This window comes from Lutjanus erythropterus, chromosome 11, assembly GCF_056507025.1.
Source record: "Lutjanus erythropterus isolate fLutEry1 chromosome 11, fLutEry1.hap2, whole genome shotgun sequence".
NCBI lineage: Eukaryota > Metazoa > Chordata > Actinopteri > Lutjaniformes > Lutjanidae > Lutjanus > Lutjanus erythropterus.
Window position 1 is genome coordinate 24,345,055 of NC_139327.1, and position 17,469 is coordinate 24,362,523.

At 40.0% G+C, this 17,469-nt stretch overlaps 1 protein-coding gene across 1 annotated transcript; it reads left to right on the forward strand.

Annotated features, from left to right (window-relative positions):
• The first annotated feature begins 906 nt into the window (after positions 1 to 906).
• On the forward strand, positions 907 to 16,345 carry ssh2b (slingshot protein phosphatase 2b). The gene is made up of 14 exons (XM_084729773.1): positions 907 to 1,326; positions 5,239 to 5,351; positions 5,474 to 5,538; positions 5,627 to 5,748; positions 5,848 to 5,913; positions 6,020 to 6,085; positions 6,260 to 6,454; positions 6,816 to 6,909; positions 7,124 to 7,252; positions 7,579 to 7,625; positions 7,831 to 7,977; positions 8,067 to 8,267; positions 9,222 to 10,215; positions 12,859 to 16,345. The coding sequence occupies exons 1-14, from the start codon at positions 1,199 to 1,201 to the stop codon at positions 14,191 to 14,193; spliced, it is 3,702 nt and encodes a 1,233-aa protein (XP_084585899.1). The 5' UTR covers positions 907 to 1,198; the 3' UTR covers positions 14,194 to 16,345.
• Positions 16,346 to 17,469: the final 1,124 nt, after the last annotated feature.

Genomic DNA, 17,469 nt, shown 5'->3' on the forward strand with positions numbered 1-17,469 from the left:
TACAACACAGTGTAGGTTCATGCTTCACTGCTGCAAATAAGCGTAACAAGTAAAATGATATGAATCAGCAGTAGGTAATAGTCATTTTTTCCGCTGTTGTCAAAGAGTATATATTCTGTTTTATTTTATCTGAGTAAAGGGCTACAGCAAACAGATTTTTTTTTATTTCATATCACCAGAATGCCATAACCAAAATGTTTATTTATTTAATTTTTTTTTTAAATAGTTATCTGAGAATATGTAGGCCTAATGAACACAGACAAGTAAATATTTATTTTTAAATTAGCAATAGACTGCTTAATGTATAAAGTTTATTAACAGGACATATTTTATATGGAATATAATGTATAAACAAAAGCCTACTTTAAACAAAAATATTTTAAGTATACATTCCTCAATGATTGTTTTTAAGACATATTTGACTGGAATTTCTCCCTTTGGTCTTGGACACGTGGACTGGCACCATTTTTTTTTACTTAAACCCTCGTACAAAGATTGTTTTTAAAAAAGTCTTTAAGTAAGTAGTCTTTCTAATTACATATCTTTACCAAACATCACGTGTAATTCATGGCACAAAATTATTTGTCTCTCGCCATTGACTACTATTCACATTGTTTCCAAGTTCCTATAGTGGTCCATCGGAAGGGGAGAGACTTTGCCTGTCTACACCAGAACTAGTCACATTAACTAATTCTAGGACTGCCAGCAAAATCCCCCCATTTATTCATTTATTCATTACTTGTCGAAATAATTAGTTGTCTTAATTACAGTGGTGTTGTTAGCGGTTGTCATGCTTCCCCCCTTTCACTGTGGCACTAATAACCCCTCATACAGCAGCTATTGTCACCGATTGGACCATGTGTGTCTCCTCCCCTCCAGCGGCAGGATTTACCGCAGCCTGCTGCAGACGAATCAAACAGACCCGTTGAGCAGATGTTGTGAGGCACCTGCTCCGCCACAGCATGTGATAAATATGTCAACAGTACCGCAGTCTCTGAATATCATAACGCCGCGCTTTTTTTAACCTCTTGAAGGATAATTCCCTAAATCCGCGATGTCGATTAAAGGCAAAACGTCAGAGTGAGATTTTACACCAGAGCTTCTGCGTTTTTTATAAGTAATCTCCACACCACAACAGCGACTCAGCGGTTAACCACAGCCCGCTTCTGTGCGCCCTGCCCTCGCCACCAGAGCAGCGATGCCTCCCGGTGTTGTGACCGCGCCACGGAGCTCATCAGCCGGCTGCTTCTGCGCCTGCTGCGGGGTGAAGATGAGACCGTATTTCACCGAGAACTCCGTGATCTCTCAGGGGGACATTTATCAACTGTAAGTTTACTGAAAAGACCACACTGTCCTCTGAACCCCGGGCTTCCTGTGTGAAAATATTGAACTATGACACGCAGTAACATCTTGAGGCTCATTAGTGAGATGCTTCATGTCCTCAATGAGGGCTGTATGAATCTGACTCTGTATAATATCACTAAGTGGTTGTTTGTTTGTTTTTTGCTGACTTGATTTTTACATCCCTTGACACAGTTCATATTCCCCATTTGACCTGCTTTCCAGTATTTGCTAACAGTGATCTGGTATGACACATGCATGTGGTTTTCCCATAATGATTTAATGGGAAGGATGTGACAGCACAGCAGCACAGTCAGTGGCTGCAGGAAGACGTTTCCTTCCTTCTGCTCCTTGTGAAATGTCTGCCAGATGCCATACTCATCTGCTCACATGCACCCTCCTCCTCCCACCTTCTTGTTTTATTTTCGATGTGCCTAAAATGCATCTCGCAGGAAGGCACACAGTGTACCTGAAACAGATTGTTCATGAATAAGAGGATGTGATTAATCTGTCAGCTGACTGTCGTCAGAGATCAAATGTCGGGAATGACAATGGCATTTATTGGCAATTTATGTGTTGTTTGATCAGCCAAGTCAATACATAGATTGTCTGCACTTAGCCATTATTCACACTTGTATAAGACACCTGTCTAATACGTATTTACACATGATGAAGGAGTGCAGACTCACTTGTTACAGAGTGTAGGACTGATGGTCTTCTAGGATGGAGCACTATATTTCTAATTTATTTAATTAATGGTATGTGGGCGGTTTCTGGTTTCATCATATGCCAGTGTCACCAGTGTTTGTGGTGCACATTCCATGTTGCTGTTGATGTCTGTTTTGGGCATTGGAGGGCGTAGAGGTTTTTTTTCATTTGAAAGTTTCAGTGGGAGATACAGTAATTAGGCATACTGTTATGTGTCCCAGTTTTATGTGAAGTTGCGACTGTGTTTAGAGAAAAAAAAAAGTCTGTAGATAGATAGAGATGTTCTGATACTATTATTTTCTTCCTGATACTGAAGCAAAAAAAATGTTGTATCAGTGTGTGACAGATTGCTGCTGGGGAGTAAAAGGGTCTCGTTTTGTGGTACATAAATTGGGTGGTATCAAATCAGTGGATGAACTCGTGTACTCACCGGTATTAGGGCTGTGTATTGGCAAGAATCTGGTCATACGATACAGATCACAATACAGGGGTTACAATTCCATATTTTGCGATATATTGCAATGCTGTAAACATGGAGATAAAGTGCTGTTTTCTTTAAAAAATCTAACCTAAAAATTTAATTTAAAGGTTGGTGATGGACGATGTCATTGTATGTTGTGATTGCTGACAGTCGTCAACCACTGAGCCTCCTACCATCTTCACATCGTGATTTACAAGCTTTCTGTATTTGAGGTAGTGTGTCCCCTTAGAGTTGCCATAAGGCAGGAGTTGTTGGCGAAGTTCCGTGTTTGACATGTGGGAGAGAAAATAAAAAGAAGTTGTTGTCGCAGTACCGTTAAGTCTCCATGTCCTGTTTATTATCTTCTTATGAAACCTTCCCAGTTAGGCAAACCTGAGATGCTTGGTTACATTGGTGGAAAGTGATGTTTCTTTCAATCATGCTATTATTATTTGCACTATTGGTTTATTAGATTAGCTTCCTCAGTGAGAAAGTTGGCTTTTCTGCTATGGAGTAGCCTTCCTGATATAGTCAAAAACATCCTCCCCGACAGCGATATCATTGTCCATTGCAATATTTCACCGTGGACATCATGATATATCAGTTTGGTAGACATCACCCAACCCTATACCACCGTATACATACAATCAGACTTAAAAAAGTTCACTTTTTTTATGCAGTCAAAACAGTGTGATTTGCATTTATCAGTGTCCCAGTCATATATAACATTTTAGCACTAGTTTTTGTGCAGTCTGAGCAAAGATATGTGCTCACTTCTTTCTGCCTCAGTTTACTTTGTTACATTTGAGTGAAAGAGTGAAGTGGCTGAAGATAGAATACAAGACTGTGACAAATGTTTGTACATGAACTATTCAAAACTGTGATACAGCGTGTTTGAAAATTGATACTGTATCACAATATATGATGTTGCGATGCTCAAATGTAAAACCCCCCATTCTTAGTTGTGTATTGCCTAATTTTCCCTGCAATAATTACTGCTGACTATCTCCCTTTGCCTCTGTCCCTCTGTCTCTTTGTCTTCACAGTAGACAGTGACACTATGGTGTGACAAATATGGACATTCAGGGATGATGGGTGCTAGTGGTGAATCTGCATTCACTCCATCATCACTAAACACAATGAGACTTTGTTCCACTTTTTAGTCGGCTTAATCCGTAGTGTAATCGTTGCTCACTATAATTTCGGCTGTGATTCAAAAAACGTCAGAGCAACGTCAAAATCAAAGGAATGCATTGGGCATTTTAAGTCCATTACGTAACTGTATTGTTCAGAGAACAGTAACACCAAGTAGCTTAGCTGGAGGTGCCAGTTTCATGCCATGTAGTTGTTCAGTTGTGTGCCATAAAGCACTGAAGTCTCAGCTGAAGCCAGTTAAGTTGTAACTGCTTGTAAAGTACAATGATAAAGTGATGGTAGGTCTGCTGGTTTGAGACAGGGCAAAGTTCATGTGAAAAAGAAACTCAGTGTGAGTTGGTTAAATGGGTGGACAGTTTGTTTTCCTTTCTAACTCAGTATGTCTTTGTCTGTTATGCCTTCTGTCATTTTATGAACATGTCCAGTTCAGTTAAGCCGGCACGTTATTGGAACCAGCTGCTGTTTGTTGTAAACTGTGCAGTCTGTCAAGTGCCTTGAGCTCATAAAGGCACATAAGTCTTTCCATTATTGTGTTGTATATGATGTTTGTACAGGATGTCACGTGTATTTTCTAAGAAAACAGAAGATTAAATCACTATAATTGAAACACATTCAACTTTTAGACGACAAAATCCCAGTACTCAATATATCAACAGATGTTTTCATACTGCAACAAAAGCTTCTGCTTCATACAGTTGGGGAATTTCAACAACACCAACAACAGTGGTAGTTTTACAGTTGGACGAAAATGCATACTATTAGTTTAGATTATAGATTTATAGAAAATAGTGCACTCACAAGTTCCCAGAGCCCACGGTGATGTCTATATTGCTTGTTTTGTCCTACAAGTGGCCCTAAACCAAAATATAGGATTTAGGATCATGTAAGATAAAGAAAGGCAGGAAATCATCACATTTGAGAAGCTAAGACTGGGTGATATGTTGCATTTTTACTTAAGAAGTGAGTTTACTGTTTAATCAATTATCAAAAGATCCAGAGATTATCTTTCTAATAATTATGGAAGCATATTGCTGCCACACCAGAAATGTTTGTCAAGGTAATAGATATTTTCATGTTGTTATAACCCACAAACTTATGATGTATAAAACTACACAATTTATTTGTTATAATGATAAATGTTCCATGTTATAATGTGATTACTTGTTTTTATATCGAAACGTTTCACATTATAACATGATGATATAAAGATATCTGTTATCAAGTCAACAAGATAATAGTGCATTAAAGGTGTTTATTATTATGTCTTACAATGTGATATTGAGCTGTGTTTTCTGAATGGCAGCAAGATGTTGCCATAGTAAATGGACTAATCAATAAATTGACTCATAATTCTTTCAGGTCATGAATGATACATCTACACAAATCACATCTCTTTGAATGTCTACAGAGAGCTGAGGGCCTGTCTAAAACTATGGTTTAGTTGGAGTCAGTTGTAGTGTGTTTGACTGTTAATGGAAACTTCATTAAAGTTAAAGATGTAAAACCTTTCCAGGATGCATTTTATTACAGTTTATGGTTGGTTATCACTCACTTTATTTTCTCCGTCTTTCCAGCATCAGTGAAAGTTTCCTGACAGTTAAAGGAGCTGCTCTCTTCTTACCTCGAGGAAATGGCTCCTCCCCTTCTTCTGGCTCTCGCTTCTCACAGCTGCGCAGCAAACATGCAGGTGAGCTAAAAGGTCTTCCTCAAGGGGAATTCACTGTTTGACTGTATCAGTAGTACTTTCTGTAAATAACATTCTTGAAAACTGATCAGAGATGTGTTTTTTATTACTTTCCGTCTTACCAGGAGACATCCAGCAGCATCTACAAACCATGTTCACCCTCCTCAGACCAGAGGACAATATCAAACTGGTAGGTACACATTAAACACACACACGAAATTCTGTCTAAAGTGTGCCAGTCAACTGTCAGGAAATCAACTGTGTCTTCTCTGCTGCAGGCGGTTCGTTTGGAGAGCGTCCACGCTCAGGTCACCCGCTACATGGTGGTGGTCTCAACTAATGGTCGTCAGGACACAGAGGAGAGCTTGGTGCTGGGAATGGATTTCAGTCCTGTAGATAGGTGAGACACTAACATACACACACTTAAAAAGTGCCGTACTGTTTTGATACTGGGCATAAAGTTATAACACTCAGATCTGATTGCTTTTCTCCCTCCCAGCTCATGTTCTGTAGGGCTGGTTTTGCCCCTATGGAGCGACACGTTGATACATCTGGACGGAGATGGGTAAGATACTTCAACCACAAAATTAACAAACACACACACCAAGCATCAGACTGTGAAGATGGCTGACTGTGTCTTTTTTATTACATTTCTCTCTTCTTGCTCTTAGGGGTTTCAGTGTGTCAACCGATAACAGAGTGCATGTATTCAAGCCCGTTTCTGTGCAGGCCATGTGGTGAGTCACACTCCATTAATCACACCACTTGGTCGAAATTGATATCTGCCCTTTTATTGTTTGCAAACTGTTCATCTTGGTATCCATTTATTTGGGAGTCTCTTTATCTGTCATGATCTCAAACTGTCTCCCCTTCATCCCCCCGTCTCTCAATCTCATTTTTCACTCTCGCAGGTCGGCCCTCCAGTCACTCCATAAAGCATGTGAGGTGGCTCGTTGTCACAACTACTTCCCAGGCAGCTTGTTCCTCACCTGGGTCAGCTACTATCAGAGCAGGGTCTCCTCCGACCAGGTACGCATCAACGAGTGGAACGCCATGCAGGACGTGCAATCACACCGTGCCGATTCTCCCGTGCTCTTCTCTGATGTGTAAGTATCCAGATCCTACTGCGGGCATAGGGATTTCTTTAGAGGTGGGAATATCATGACACCTCACCATACAATTCAATTCTGATTCAGAGGACTATGATGTGATTATAAAACGATTATCGGATTGTATCCATCTGCATCCCACCCCTAGTTTTCACCTTTTCTCCTGCCAACTTTTGCAATTATTTTTCTAAACAGAATGATCATGAATATTTAATGTTTGTACTGAAAGACTGGATGTAGAAATTAAAATCACTAATGCTACAAATTTGAGTTGAATATACATATTATCATAAGATGGTTTGTAACACTTTGTATATGGAAATGGACTCATGCTTTTTCATCTATCGTTTTTCTGCAGACCTACAGAAAGAGAGCTTACAGAGCGTCAGATTAAAACCAGTTTGAGGGAGATCATGATGCAGAAAGACCTTGAGAATGTCACCTGCAAAGAGGTGAGTCATTGCACCAGATGTTGGATTTTAAGATGCTATGATTCATTCATAAAATAATCATTCTGAGTTTTTGCAGCAGATTAAATCCCTCCCAAAGAGGAATGGTTTACACTTTACACAATTACACTTTTCATCATCAGTATTTAACTTGAAACGAATGCATCTTAGGTTTAGATTTAATATTTTAAGATTTTGTCTGTCTCTATTTCCATAGATCCGAACAGAGCTGGAAATGCACATGACATGCAACCTCCGAGAGTTCAAGGAGTTTATCGACAATGAGATGATTGTCATTCTAGGCCAGATGGACAGTCCTACGGAGATCTTTGATCATGTCTTCTTGGTAGGTTGACTCAGAACACCTCTCTCAGTGTATCGCTGCTGCGTTTGACACAAGTGTTGGTCTTTTTTAATAACTAAAACATGTAAGTATAGAAAGTGTGTGTTCTTTTTTGTAAACTGTACAAAAATTGGTTGTACATCAGGCTTAACATCTGGGAAAATATGACATAGTCTTGTGTAATTCCTCCTTATTTTAAGGTACTTTGCTCGTGTTTGGTCTGGAGTGCAGATTGGATGTCAGGCATGCCTTACCACAGGATTTAAGCATTATGAAAAGCTCAACTGTGGGCTCTGAACTAGTCTGAGGATTGCTTTTGTTTCCTACAGGGATCTGAGTGGAATGCATCCAATTTGGAGGAGCTGCAGAAGAGCGGGTAAAACAACAAAACCCACCACACAGTACAAGCTGTACTGAAGTCAATAAAACAAAGTGTTCTATGATGAGACCCTAGCCTTTTGTTTGAATAAAAATTAAATATTTTTGTGTTAAAATATGTTTAAGTCTGTTATCTAAGCAGACTCCAATCATCTCTCTTGTCTTCTAATTTTTCTTCTCATTCATGTCTCATGCTCACTCAGGGTTCAGTTCATTCTGAATGTAACGAGGGAGATTGATAACTTCTTCCCTGGTGTGTTTGAGTACCACAACATCCGTGTTTACGATGAGGAGGCCACTGACCTGCTCGCTTATTGGAATGACACCTACAAGTTTATATCAAGAGCTAAGTGAGTTTCGGTTTGAAAAACTCAATCAGATCATGTGCCTTACAGAGCTAACAAGGATAAGCTGATATATATGGTTGATTCTACTACAGGAAAGCTGGATCCAAGTGCCTGGTGCACTGTAAGATGGGTATAAGTCGCTCTGCAGCCACGGTGATCGCGTACGCCATGAAGGAGTACGGCTGGGATTTGAAAAAAGCCTTTGATTATGTCAAGGAGCGTCGAACTGTGACCAAACCGAACCCCTCTTTTATGAGACAGTTGGAGGAGTATCAGGGCATACTGCTGGCCAGGTACCTGCATAAACACACACACACAAATATTTTTAATGTGGATTTATGGGCATAGCATGATGCCAACACTGCATTAACTGTATGATTTCTAAGGCTAATAAAATGAAATCATCCGTCAGGATGAAGCAAAGGCACAGGCAGCTAAACCACTTTAAACTGCTTATTTACATAATTTTAACATATAACTTGTAGTCACAATTTGTGTATCCTAACTTGAAAAAGGTTTTTATTTTTTATCAATTCCAGTGCTGTGATATGAAATGCATTTCAAATATATATTGTTTTCTTTTGGCCAAACTATATGCAAGTTATTATATATATTGCGATTATTTTGGCAATTACAGTTACAAATAATTCCCAATTTTAGTGAGAAGGGTAATTTTTTACTTTTTGTTCTCACTGAAAAAAATCTAAAATTGATAATGTGACTTTTTGCTGGGGTCCAACAAGGAAGCACCACAATGCAACTTTAAAATGCATTTTGTATCAGCATCATATTTATCAGTGACGTAATATCATGCTGATACAAAATAATAATATCATGGTATTGCAATAAAAAACATCTAATTACCATACCAAACTGTGACAGTACCATGAATATTACAAGGTTATTATTTAATTGATTTAATTATTTTTATTTAATTTTATAGAAGGACTGCCGAAGACAATTTTTTGCACATGCTTAGGTCATGGCTGGCTTCTTTTATTTTATTTCATTAAAGAAGGAAAGCAGAAACACTGAAAGATGAAAGGAAGAACAAATTTGACATGAAAAAGCTGTATGCATCAGATTCCCCAGGACTTTATGTTACCTTATAAAACATTAAAACATGTATGTGCATGTGTATCTGTTTACATTAAAAGGAGCAGAATGACATGAAAAGACTATAAAACAAGTTATTTTTCTCTTTTGTTTCGTGTTTACTCCCACCCCTCTGTCACCCTCTCCTGCAGCAAGCAGAGGCACAACAAACTGTGGCGTTCTCACTCCGACAGCGACCTGTCTGACCACCACGAGCCACTGTCTAAATCTTACGCTCAACCGCACAGCCTGGGTCACTCTGACCCCCACAACCAGGCCAGCAGCGCGCCTGGTCCCTCTGTGAAAGAGCTGCTGGAATCACTGGGAACTCCAGCCAGCACTGGCAAACCAGCACACTCCACCAGCCAGCCCGACACTGGCATCCAGTCCAATCAGCTCAGCTCTTCACACTCTGAGGGCATTGGACCTCTGTTGCGTGATGCTCCCTCTCATTCTGCTGTAGTCCAGATCAACCAGTCCCCTCGTGCTGAGTCCACAGCCGGCTCTGTGTCTCAGTTGTCTCCCCCACTGTCCAACGGCTGCTATGATTCTGAGGAGCAGCCCTCATCGCCTCCTCTTTCCCAGCCGAGGGCCGCCACTGTGGTGCCTGAGCTCCAAAAGATGACAGACATGGTGACTGTTGCACAGAGTGTTTTAGTGGGCCAGCCTCACCCGCCTCCATCCTTTCACCACCTCCCCCTGTCCCCTGCTCCGTCCCCAACTCCAGCCTGCATGGATGAGTTTATGCCAGGGATCAGACCGATGCTAGTGTCAGTGCCTGAGCCCATGACAACACAAACACCCAGCACACAACCAGCTGGCCTCCAGTGTCTGCCTGCACCAGTGCCTGTCAAAAAACCAGACTGTGACCAACACATGTGTGACCTGTCTCCTTTGGACGGATTAGCAGCCCATCCTCCCTCCACTAGTGTTATTAACAGCTACCCCAGTGCCATTCCACAAGACGGCGAGGTGTTGTTTGGCCACAGCGCCGACCACATTAACTTTTTCAGTGCCAGGGAAAAGTTCAAGGGAATGAGTCAAGACGGCAAAAGCTGCCAGCTGAAGAGTTGTAGCAAAGAACAGCAACCACTGCCTCAGGAGGTCCCCATTAGTGAGGGCAAGGAGGAGGAGGAGAAAAGAAAGGTAAGGCTACTGCTGATCCTCTGCACACTTACTTCCACTGCAGACACCCGAATTAGTGTCAACAGGCTTTGTACAAAGTCTTGAAAATGGTGTTTTATCATAGGACTGGGCAATATGTTGATATTATATTGATATTTGATCATTTTTTCTATATTTGATAGATTTTTAATAAATAATCATATTCCTAATGATTATTTATCAAAAATCTCATTGGGTTAATATTTTGTGAAAGCACCAATAGTCAGCTCCACAATATCAATAAATATAGATATTGAGGGTGACTGTATCATGATACATATATAATGATGATATAATGATCATAATATTTGATTTTGTCCGTATTGCCCAGCTCTATTTTATTTATGCAATCACTCATGTAAACAAAAATGAAACAATCCCATCGTTGTATGTGTTTGATATCTCCTGCAGTCTAAATTAGCAAGCATTAGATAATCATGATCGAAACATAAAATTAAAGTAAGAACAGTAAAAAAGTATATGTACATTGATTGTTGTGGCTGTAAGGGAATTCTGTGAACTTTTTTTGCAAATGCATTTATAGTAACAATGTAGATGTGACGATAAAGACTTTGAGAGTTTGGTTATTTTTGGTTTATATACCTGAAAATGCTTGAAAAGTGCCTGTCAACACCATAACATGTCACGTTTACGCATTAAAAGGTCTAAAACCCCTAAACCTATGTTATACATAGGGCTGCAACTAACGTTTATTTTCCTAGTCGATTAATCGGTCAGTTATTTTCTCGATTAATCATTTAACAGTTGTTTGCCTATAAAATGTCAAAAAATGGTGACAAATGTTGATCAATGTTTCTCAAAGCCCAAGATGACGTCCTCCAATGTCTTGTTTTGACCAGATTCAAAGATATGCAGTTTACTGTCATAGAAGACTAAAGGAACCAGAAAATATTTACATTTAAGAAACTGAGATCAGAGAATTTTGATTTTTTTCTGAAAAAAACACTCAAACCGATTAACTGATTATCATAATAGTTTACGAGTAATGTAATAACCAAATAATCAATTACTGAATTAATTGTTGCAGCTCTAGTTATATAGTTTGTTGGTCTGTGTGCTTACGTGACTTAAGTGTTTCCAAACAGTGTTCAAAGGAGAGAAATCCATAATTTATTCAAAGTAACGGTGTGTTTCCTGCTATCTGTTGCTAGCTATAACTTCTGGGAAAACACGGAATACGTTGGATAAATCAGAGTGAGGAAGGAAGTGGGCGAACATAACTAAACGTAACGTGAATAAATCTTTAATGTTAACCTCATCCCTGAACATGATTTGTGCTGAGTCATGTCAGATGCCATCCCATGATCCCATACCACTTCACAGTGTCATCAGACTACATCTTTTGTTATTGTTTTAATGTAAAAGAAACCCCTATCAGAAGAACTTACATATTCTGCCTTTAAAAAGCTGTTAGAACCCCGTGTCTAAGCTTTGGGTCACAGACTGTCTTCAGAGCAGTGTGTGTTAATGTTTTGATCTTTTATTCGAGGCCATGGTGTGTAAGATGTCTAAAGACAATCAAAATATCAACCTTTTTCACAGCAGCCAATTTGACATGAAATACTAGAGTAACACAGGTGTTACCAGTGATACCGCAATGGTTCCATTCCATTCAGGTCAAGCAGAGTCAGGGAACTGCTGTTCTGTTTGTTGGCTCACTGGAAGGGTTCTGCTACACTGAATGTAACTGGACCTGGATTAGTATCATTGCTAACACCTTCATCCTGCTATTTCATATCAGAATGGGAGCCGTGAAAAAGGTCTGTTCTTGATAAAAATTCACATTTTCAGGGTAAATGTGTTGAACCTACAGCAGACCAGTTTAGCTTTTGTTGTCTTGAGTACAAGGGTGCCAGCTGGTGGCGGAAAGGTGGAACTTTTCGTGCCACTGTCACATGTGTAACAGTTTTACTTGAATGTATTCTTTACAACTTTTTAGATATACGCTTTTATTTGACATGTAATGTTTCCTTTCAGATAATACTCTATAGATGACAGTACATAATCATAAACAAACTTTCTACCACCACCAGAACAACCAGAACATCAACAAAATAAAAAACACAACACAACACAGAACATAGCTCCAGTTTTTGAAACCCAGAAACAAAGCACAAGGGATATGTAAAATGGAAACGATTACTTACAGTCTTCATTAATCTGTTCATTATTTTCTTGATTAATCGATTAGTTGTTTGGTCTATAAAATGTCAGGAAGTGGTGTAAAATGTTTCCCAAAGCGCAAGATATCATTCCCAAATGTCTTGTTTTCCCACAACCCAAAGATATTCGGTTTACTGTCAATGGACTGAAGAAACCAGAAATAGAATTTTGACTTCATAGAGTGAAGATATTAAAAAAATCCCAAACATATCATTAAATTTCTGTAGTTTTAGGGTGCTTTTATCTTTCTACTGCATCATCTCATTATAGTTACCCATCATCATTATAGTGACCCACAACTATATTAAATGATTAGACATATAATTTCACTATGATTACACTTATTCGTGCATGCTATATAAGATCATCTATATTGTGTACAAAGTAGAAAAATGTACAAAAAAAATGACTTATTATTTCCATTTTCTCTTTTCTTTGTAGGAAATGGCCGTCCCTGTGCAGGTCACAGGACCGAGGCCTGCAGCGCACACAGAGGCTTCACCTCTTGGCCCTCTCAGCCAACCGGAGCCTCAGGGCCCCCAGGACCAGGAAGTGAGGAAGTCAGGACAGGAAATGGAGGACAGAGATGTTTCATTGCAGAGGGAAGCTGAGAATGTTAAAGAGGAAGCGAAGAACAATGACGAGGAGGAGGCGGCTCCCGCTCGTCTCTGCGCTGATTGGACAAGGGGCTCCGTGAGGCGCGTCACACGACAGCTGGAGCAAAGAATGAAACAGAAGCACGAGCCTCCGTCTCCTTCATCATCTCCACCATCCCTGTCTGGCAGCTCTTCCTGCTCTCAACAGGATCCAGCCAGCATCCATTTTGCGGCAGCGTCAAAGCCCCAGGATGCATCAGTTTGCTTGCAGGTGTCAGTAGTCAGCAGCGTGCAGGAGGAGCAGGAGGATAATGATGAGAAGGTTGGAGCAGCTAAAAGGGAGAGTGGTGATGTAGTTGAGATGGAGGCACTAGGAAATAACGACAGAAGCACAAAAGGACCAAAACTCCAGCCTGCTGATAACAGATTCCTCTCTACCTCTTCTCCTTTCCACCGCTCCGCCCACTCTCCCTTTGCCTCCATCAACTTCCTGTGTCTGGAGGGCGTGACAGAGCTCGAGTCAGGCACAGACTGGGACTGCTCCACAGAGGGACCCCACGGTGACATTATCATGAGGGAGACATGGGAGACTTTGTGTGAGCTGGGTGCCTTCTTGCAGCAGGTGAGCATGGGCGGAGCTTGCAAGGCCAGGTGTGCAGACCAGGATTTTGGCCTCACAGCGAGAACCACTCAGAAGCGAGGCAGCAGTGTTCAGAAGAGGGTCAGAGAGGTGGAGGCCAGGATTCGCCAGGCAGGACTGACCCCTCCATCCCTGATGAAGCGCTCGGCCTCTCTGGCCAAACTGGGCTGTCTGGAGCTGCTCGCCAATGACCTGAGTGAGTGGGAGCTCAACCGCTCCTCCGTTGCTCCATCCTCAGCAGAACCTCAAATCCACACAGTTAACGATGAGTCCAAGAAGCAGCGGGTCCACAACTCGCCCTCCGTAGCGGGCGAGCAGCTAGAAGTCCACGGGATTGGTGCAGAGAGGATGTCTGAAGCGGGAGAAAAATCACCACCACCGCTGTCTCCGCCATCAAATCAAAGTCTCCCCACCTCTGACCAAGATCCTCTGCATTTCCCCGGACCGACACTTATGATAACTAGGCAGCAATATGGAAGGACTCACCCCTTGAGACGGCTCAAAAAAAGAACTGCTAGCAACCTTTACCACACCATGTAACCCTCACCGTGTGCGTGTCTGTGTGTGTGAGAGAGTGGGATCATGTACACCTGTGAGAAAAGGAATTTAAAGGGATAGTTTGGATTATTTGAAGTGGGGTTGTATAAATACTTATTGATCGTCAGTGTATTATTTACAATAGATAGCGGTCAACGGGCCCCTAGTTTGGAGAAACAGAGTGTCACCGGCATGGAACCTAAGTAATATGTGGATGAGGTGGCAAAAAAAAGATATTTTAGTCACTTAAAAATTCTTTTAATGTACACTTTATTTAGAATATTTTCACCACTTATCTTTGCCATCAAACAGCCTTTTCTGACTGGAAACCACTTGGGAATTGTTGTGTACTACTGCCTTGATCTGTTATTTTGTTTGTGTTGTATGAATCTGAACTAACATTTAAAAACCACTTAAGTCAAAAAACAACACAAACAAACTAAGAAATTGAGGCAGCGGTAGACCAGCGACTCCTGTGTGCTTCAAGGTAAAAAATGACTGATTTTGCTTATGGAGCTTGGTTGGTTTGGAGAGAGCAATATTTGCCTTATACTCCTCTCTGCTTCTCCAACCTGGAGGGCATGTCGGCCATCTACTATAGGTAATGCACTGACTATTATAATGCACAACCCCACTTCAAATAGTCCAGACTATCCCTTTAATGCATCTGTTAGATTTATTCAGCAAAACAAACCAATGCCTCTTGCCTTAAAGGATATGTTTCGTACTTTCTGTACGTTTTTATCCTTGTAAACCTGCCAGGAGCCCCTGTGAAATCTGCGATATGAGATAGTGGTCTCAGCGCAGGAAGAGTGACAAGGCTATGAAGGTTCTGGTCAATTGAAATTAAAACTATGAGACAAATTGGAGAAATGCTGCTTAATTGAAGACATTCAAACAGCAGCAGAAACAATCATCCAAATGATTATGTTATTAATGTCAGTACACCTGAGCCTGCACATATTCAGTCTTCACATTGTTGCTGGTTTCTCTGTCATCAAACTTGATATTTACTTGATCACTGTTGGTTGATTTGAATAGTCTGACCTGATGTTAGGTGGAATGTAGCCTCTGTTTTTGCTCTTCTCGTGCTTTCATGTCTCTTCATCAATATTTGTTGCTGGTTGGTGCTGGGTAGGTAACAAGAAAACGATACAGCTGTTCGTCTGGTGCAATCTGAAAGGTAAATAATCAATTCAACACTTGAACAGACTTCTCAAACTTGCAGATTAGTTTCAGAATACACGAAAGTCAATCCTGCTGTCGGGAGACTGATTTTAAACATGGGTCGTGTTAGCAGCAGCACAGGCTGAATCACACACTCCGCAAACGAGTGTTGTCCCCCCCAGAGAAAGGTGGTGATAGAGTAGCTGTAAACTGACAGAGTTTTACTGAATCAAAATGCAAAGAGAAGCAGTGGCATGCTGTTGTTTTATGTTTGTTTTGACTACACAATACCTCAGTCAGTCTGAACCAAATCTGACCTGCACAAGTGTCAGGCTCTGGATTCCTGGAATGTCAGTCAGAAACACTTTCAGCTTCGATAAACTGAAGTCAGCTCATGTCTTTGGTGTCCTCTCACAGTTCTGATGCCACTCAAACATTTTCTGTATGTATTTCTGTGTGGGAGAAAGGGGTAGGTTAGGGGATTTGGGAGGTGAAGGCAGAGTGTATATTTGTGAGTGTTCTGCCATGTTCTCTTTGGGATGTAAAGGTCTATATTGTGAGTGTTTAGGAACTGTACATGTTTTTATATCTGGTTTGTGTCTGTGTGTGTGAGTGTGACTGCGTAGCACAACTTTACCATGTGGGTGTGTACATTTTAGTTTCTTTTTTAATTATCTCTTTTGTACACATTTTTAGGAGTGTGCCTGTGACTGGCAAGTGAAGCTTCTCTGCAGTCTATCAGAAATGTCTGTACAGGGAGGTCTGTCATACATGCACTTTACTCCCTTCTTCATTTTAATGTGGCTTTTTTTTTTCTTTTTTTAATGTAAGGTTGCTATATTTGGGGAGCATGCTTGGGTTGTAGCAGCTGTTGGGTATGTGTGTGTTGTCAAAAACTGACTTTTGTTTGTTTTTATTTTAAACTATCATTGTAAATAGACTTTTATATCATGTGCTTCAACTGTGACCATTAAACAATGGAAATTAATGAGTGTATTACTGAGTCTGTGTACAGTAATAGAAGGTTTCATCACTGAATAGACTTTTAAGTAATAGTTTAAACAAAAAATGATGACAGTATGTTTTAAGCTTTTGATATTACTTCACAGTTATTTTACTTGTCAAAAAATGGTAAAATATCTCTGTTACAATTTCCCAGATGACCAGTGACCTCTTCAAATTTCTCATTTTATTTGACTAATTGTTCAAAACCTGCAGAAATTCAGTTTACTGTCATATTAAATAGATGCAGAACATCCTTACAATTATATGGATGGAACCAGACAGTGTTTGCAGTTACTTCTTGTTTAGTTACTAATTTGATAAATAAATTATCTAAATTGTTGATTGTAACAATTAACCATTTCAGCTGTTCTGGACACATGTAATAATTTCAGTGGAGCAAACAAACATGTTAACACTTCCTGATTTCTTCTTTTTTCCGCACAGCATTCTGGTTGTTTTTCATTCTATGAGGTGAGTATTTTTTAACTTAATTTAATTCATTTTAATGCACTACTTTGGCTTGGAGGCAGTCACATCCCTCGCCTCTTAAGTTTTAAGAATACAAGGCAATTTATTTATGATTCACAATAAGGTGTAATCACATTTCAGTGTAGATCCCTCTTTGGTTGAGAGAGAAATAAAAATATAGAACAAACCCACTGATAGGGTGGAGTGCTGACGATGAATTAAGTGGTCTCACACACTGGGAGAAGAAACTTCAGTCTGGTGGTATGGCAAAGAATACTAATGCATCAGTGTGATGGCAGCAGGGTGAACAGTTTTACTGGTTGTAACTGAATTTATTTATTCTTACTTTATTAACTTTATAAATCTTCAGGGAGCTATTTTGTTTATTTAAAATTTCAGTTAACTTCTTGAAATGCTGCTGGCAGCATTCACTTTTTGTTTTATGAGAATGTATATTTTAATTTAATTATACTTAAAGGCATTTCAACAACATTTTGAATTATTCTAAATTTTGACACCAAGATTTTCATTTATACTGCAAATGTACATTGGTTCAAGTGTCAGTTTCCCTGATTATTACTAATAATCTGTATCATACTGGTCCTGAGTTAACCACATCAGCCATCTCTAATTAATGTA

What these genes read in the sequence shown, in the direction of transcription:
- ssh2b (XM_084729773.1), top strand. Translation starts at nt 1,199, where the DNA reads ATGCCTCCCGGTGTTGTGACCGCGCCACGGAGCTCATCAGCCGGCTGC. An exon ending in GATTTCAGTCCTGTAGATAG is followed by an intron (nt 5,749 to 5,847) that starts GTGAGACACTAA and finishes TCTCCCTCCCAG; the next exon opens with CTCATGTTCTGTAGGGCTGG. An exon ending in CAGGGCATACTGCTGGCCAG is followed by an intron (nt 8,268 to 9,221) that starts GTACCTGCATAA and finishes CCTCTCCTGCAG; the next exon opens with CAAGCAGAGGCACAACAAAC.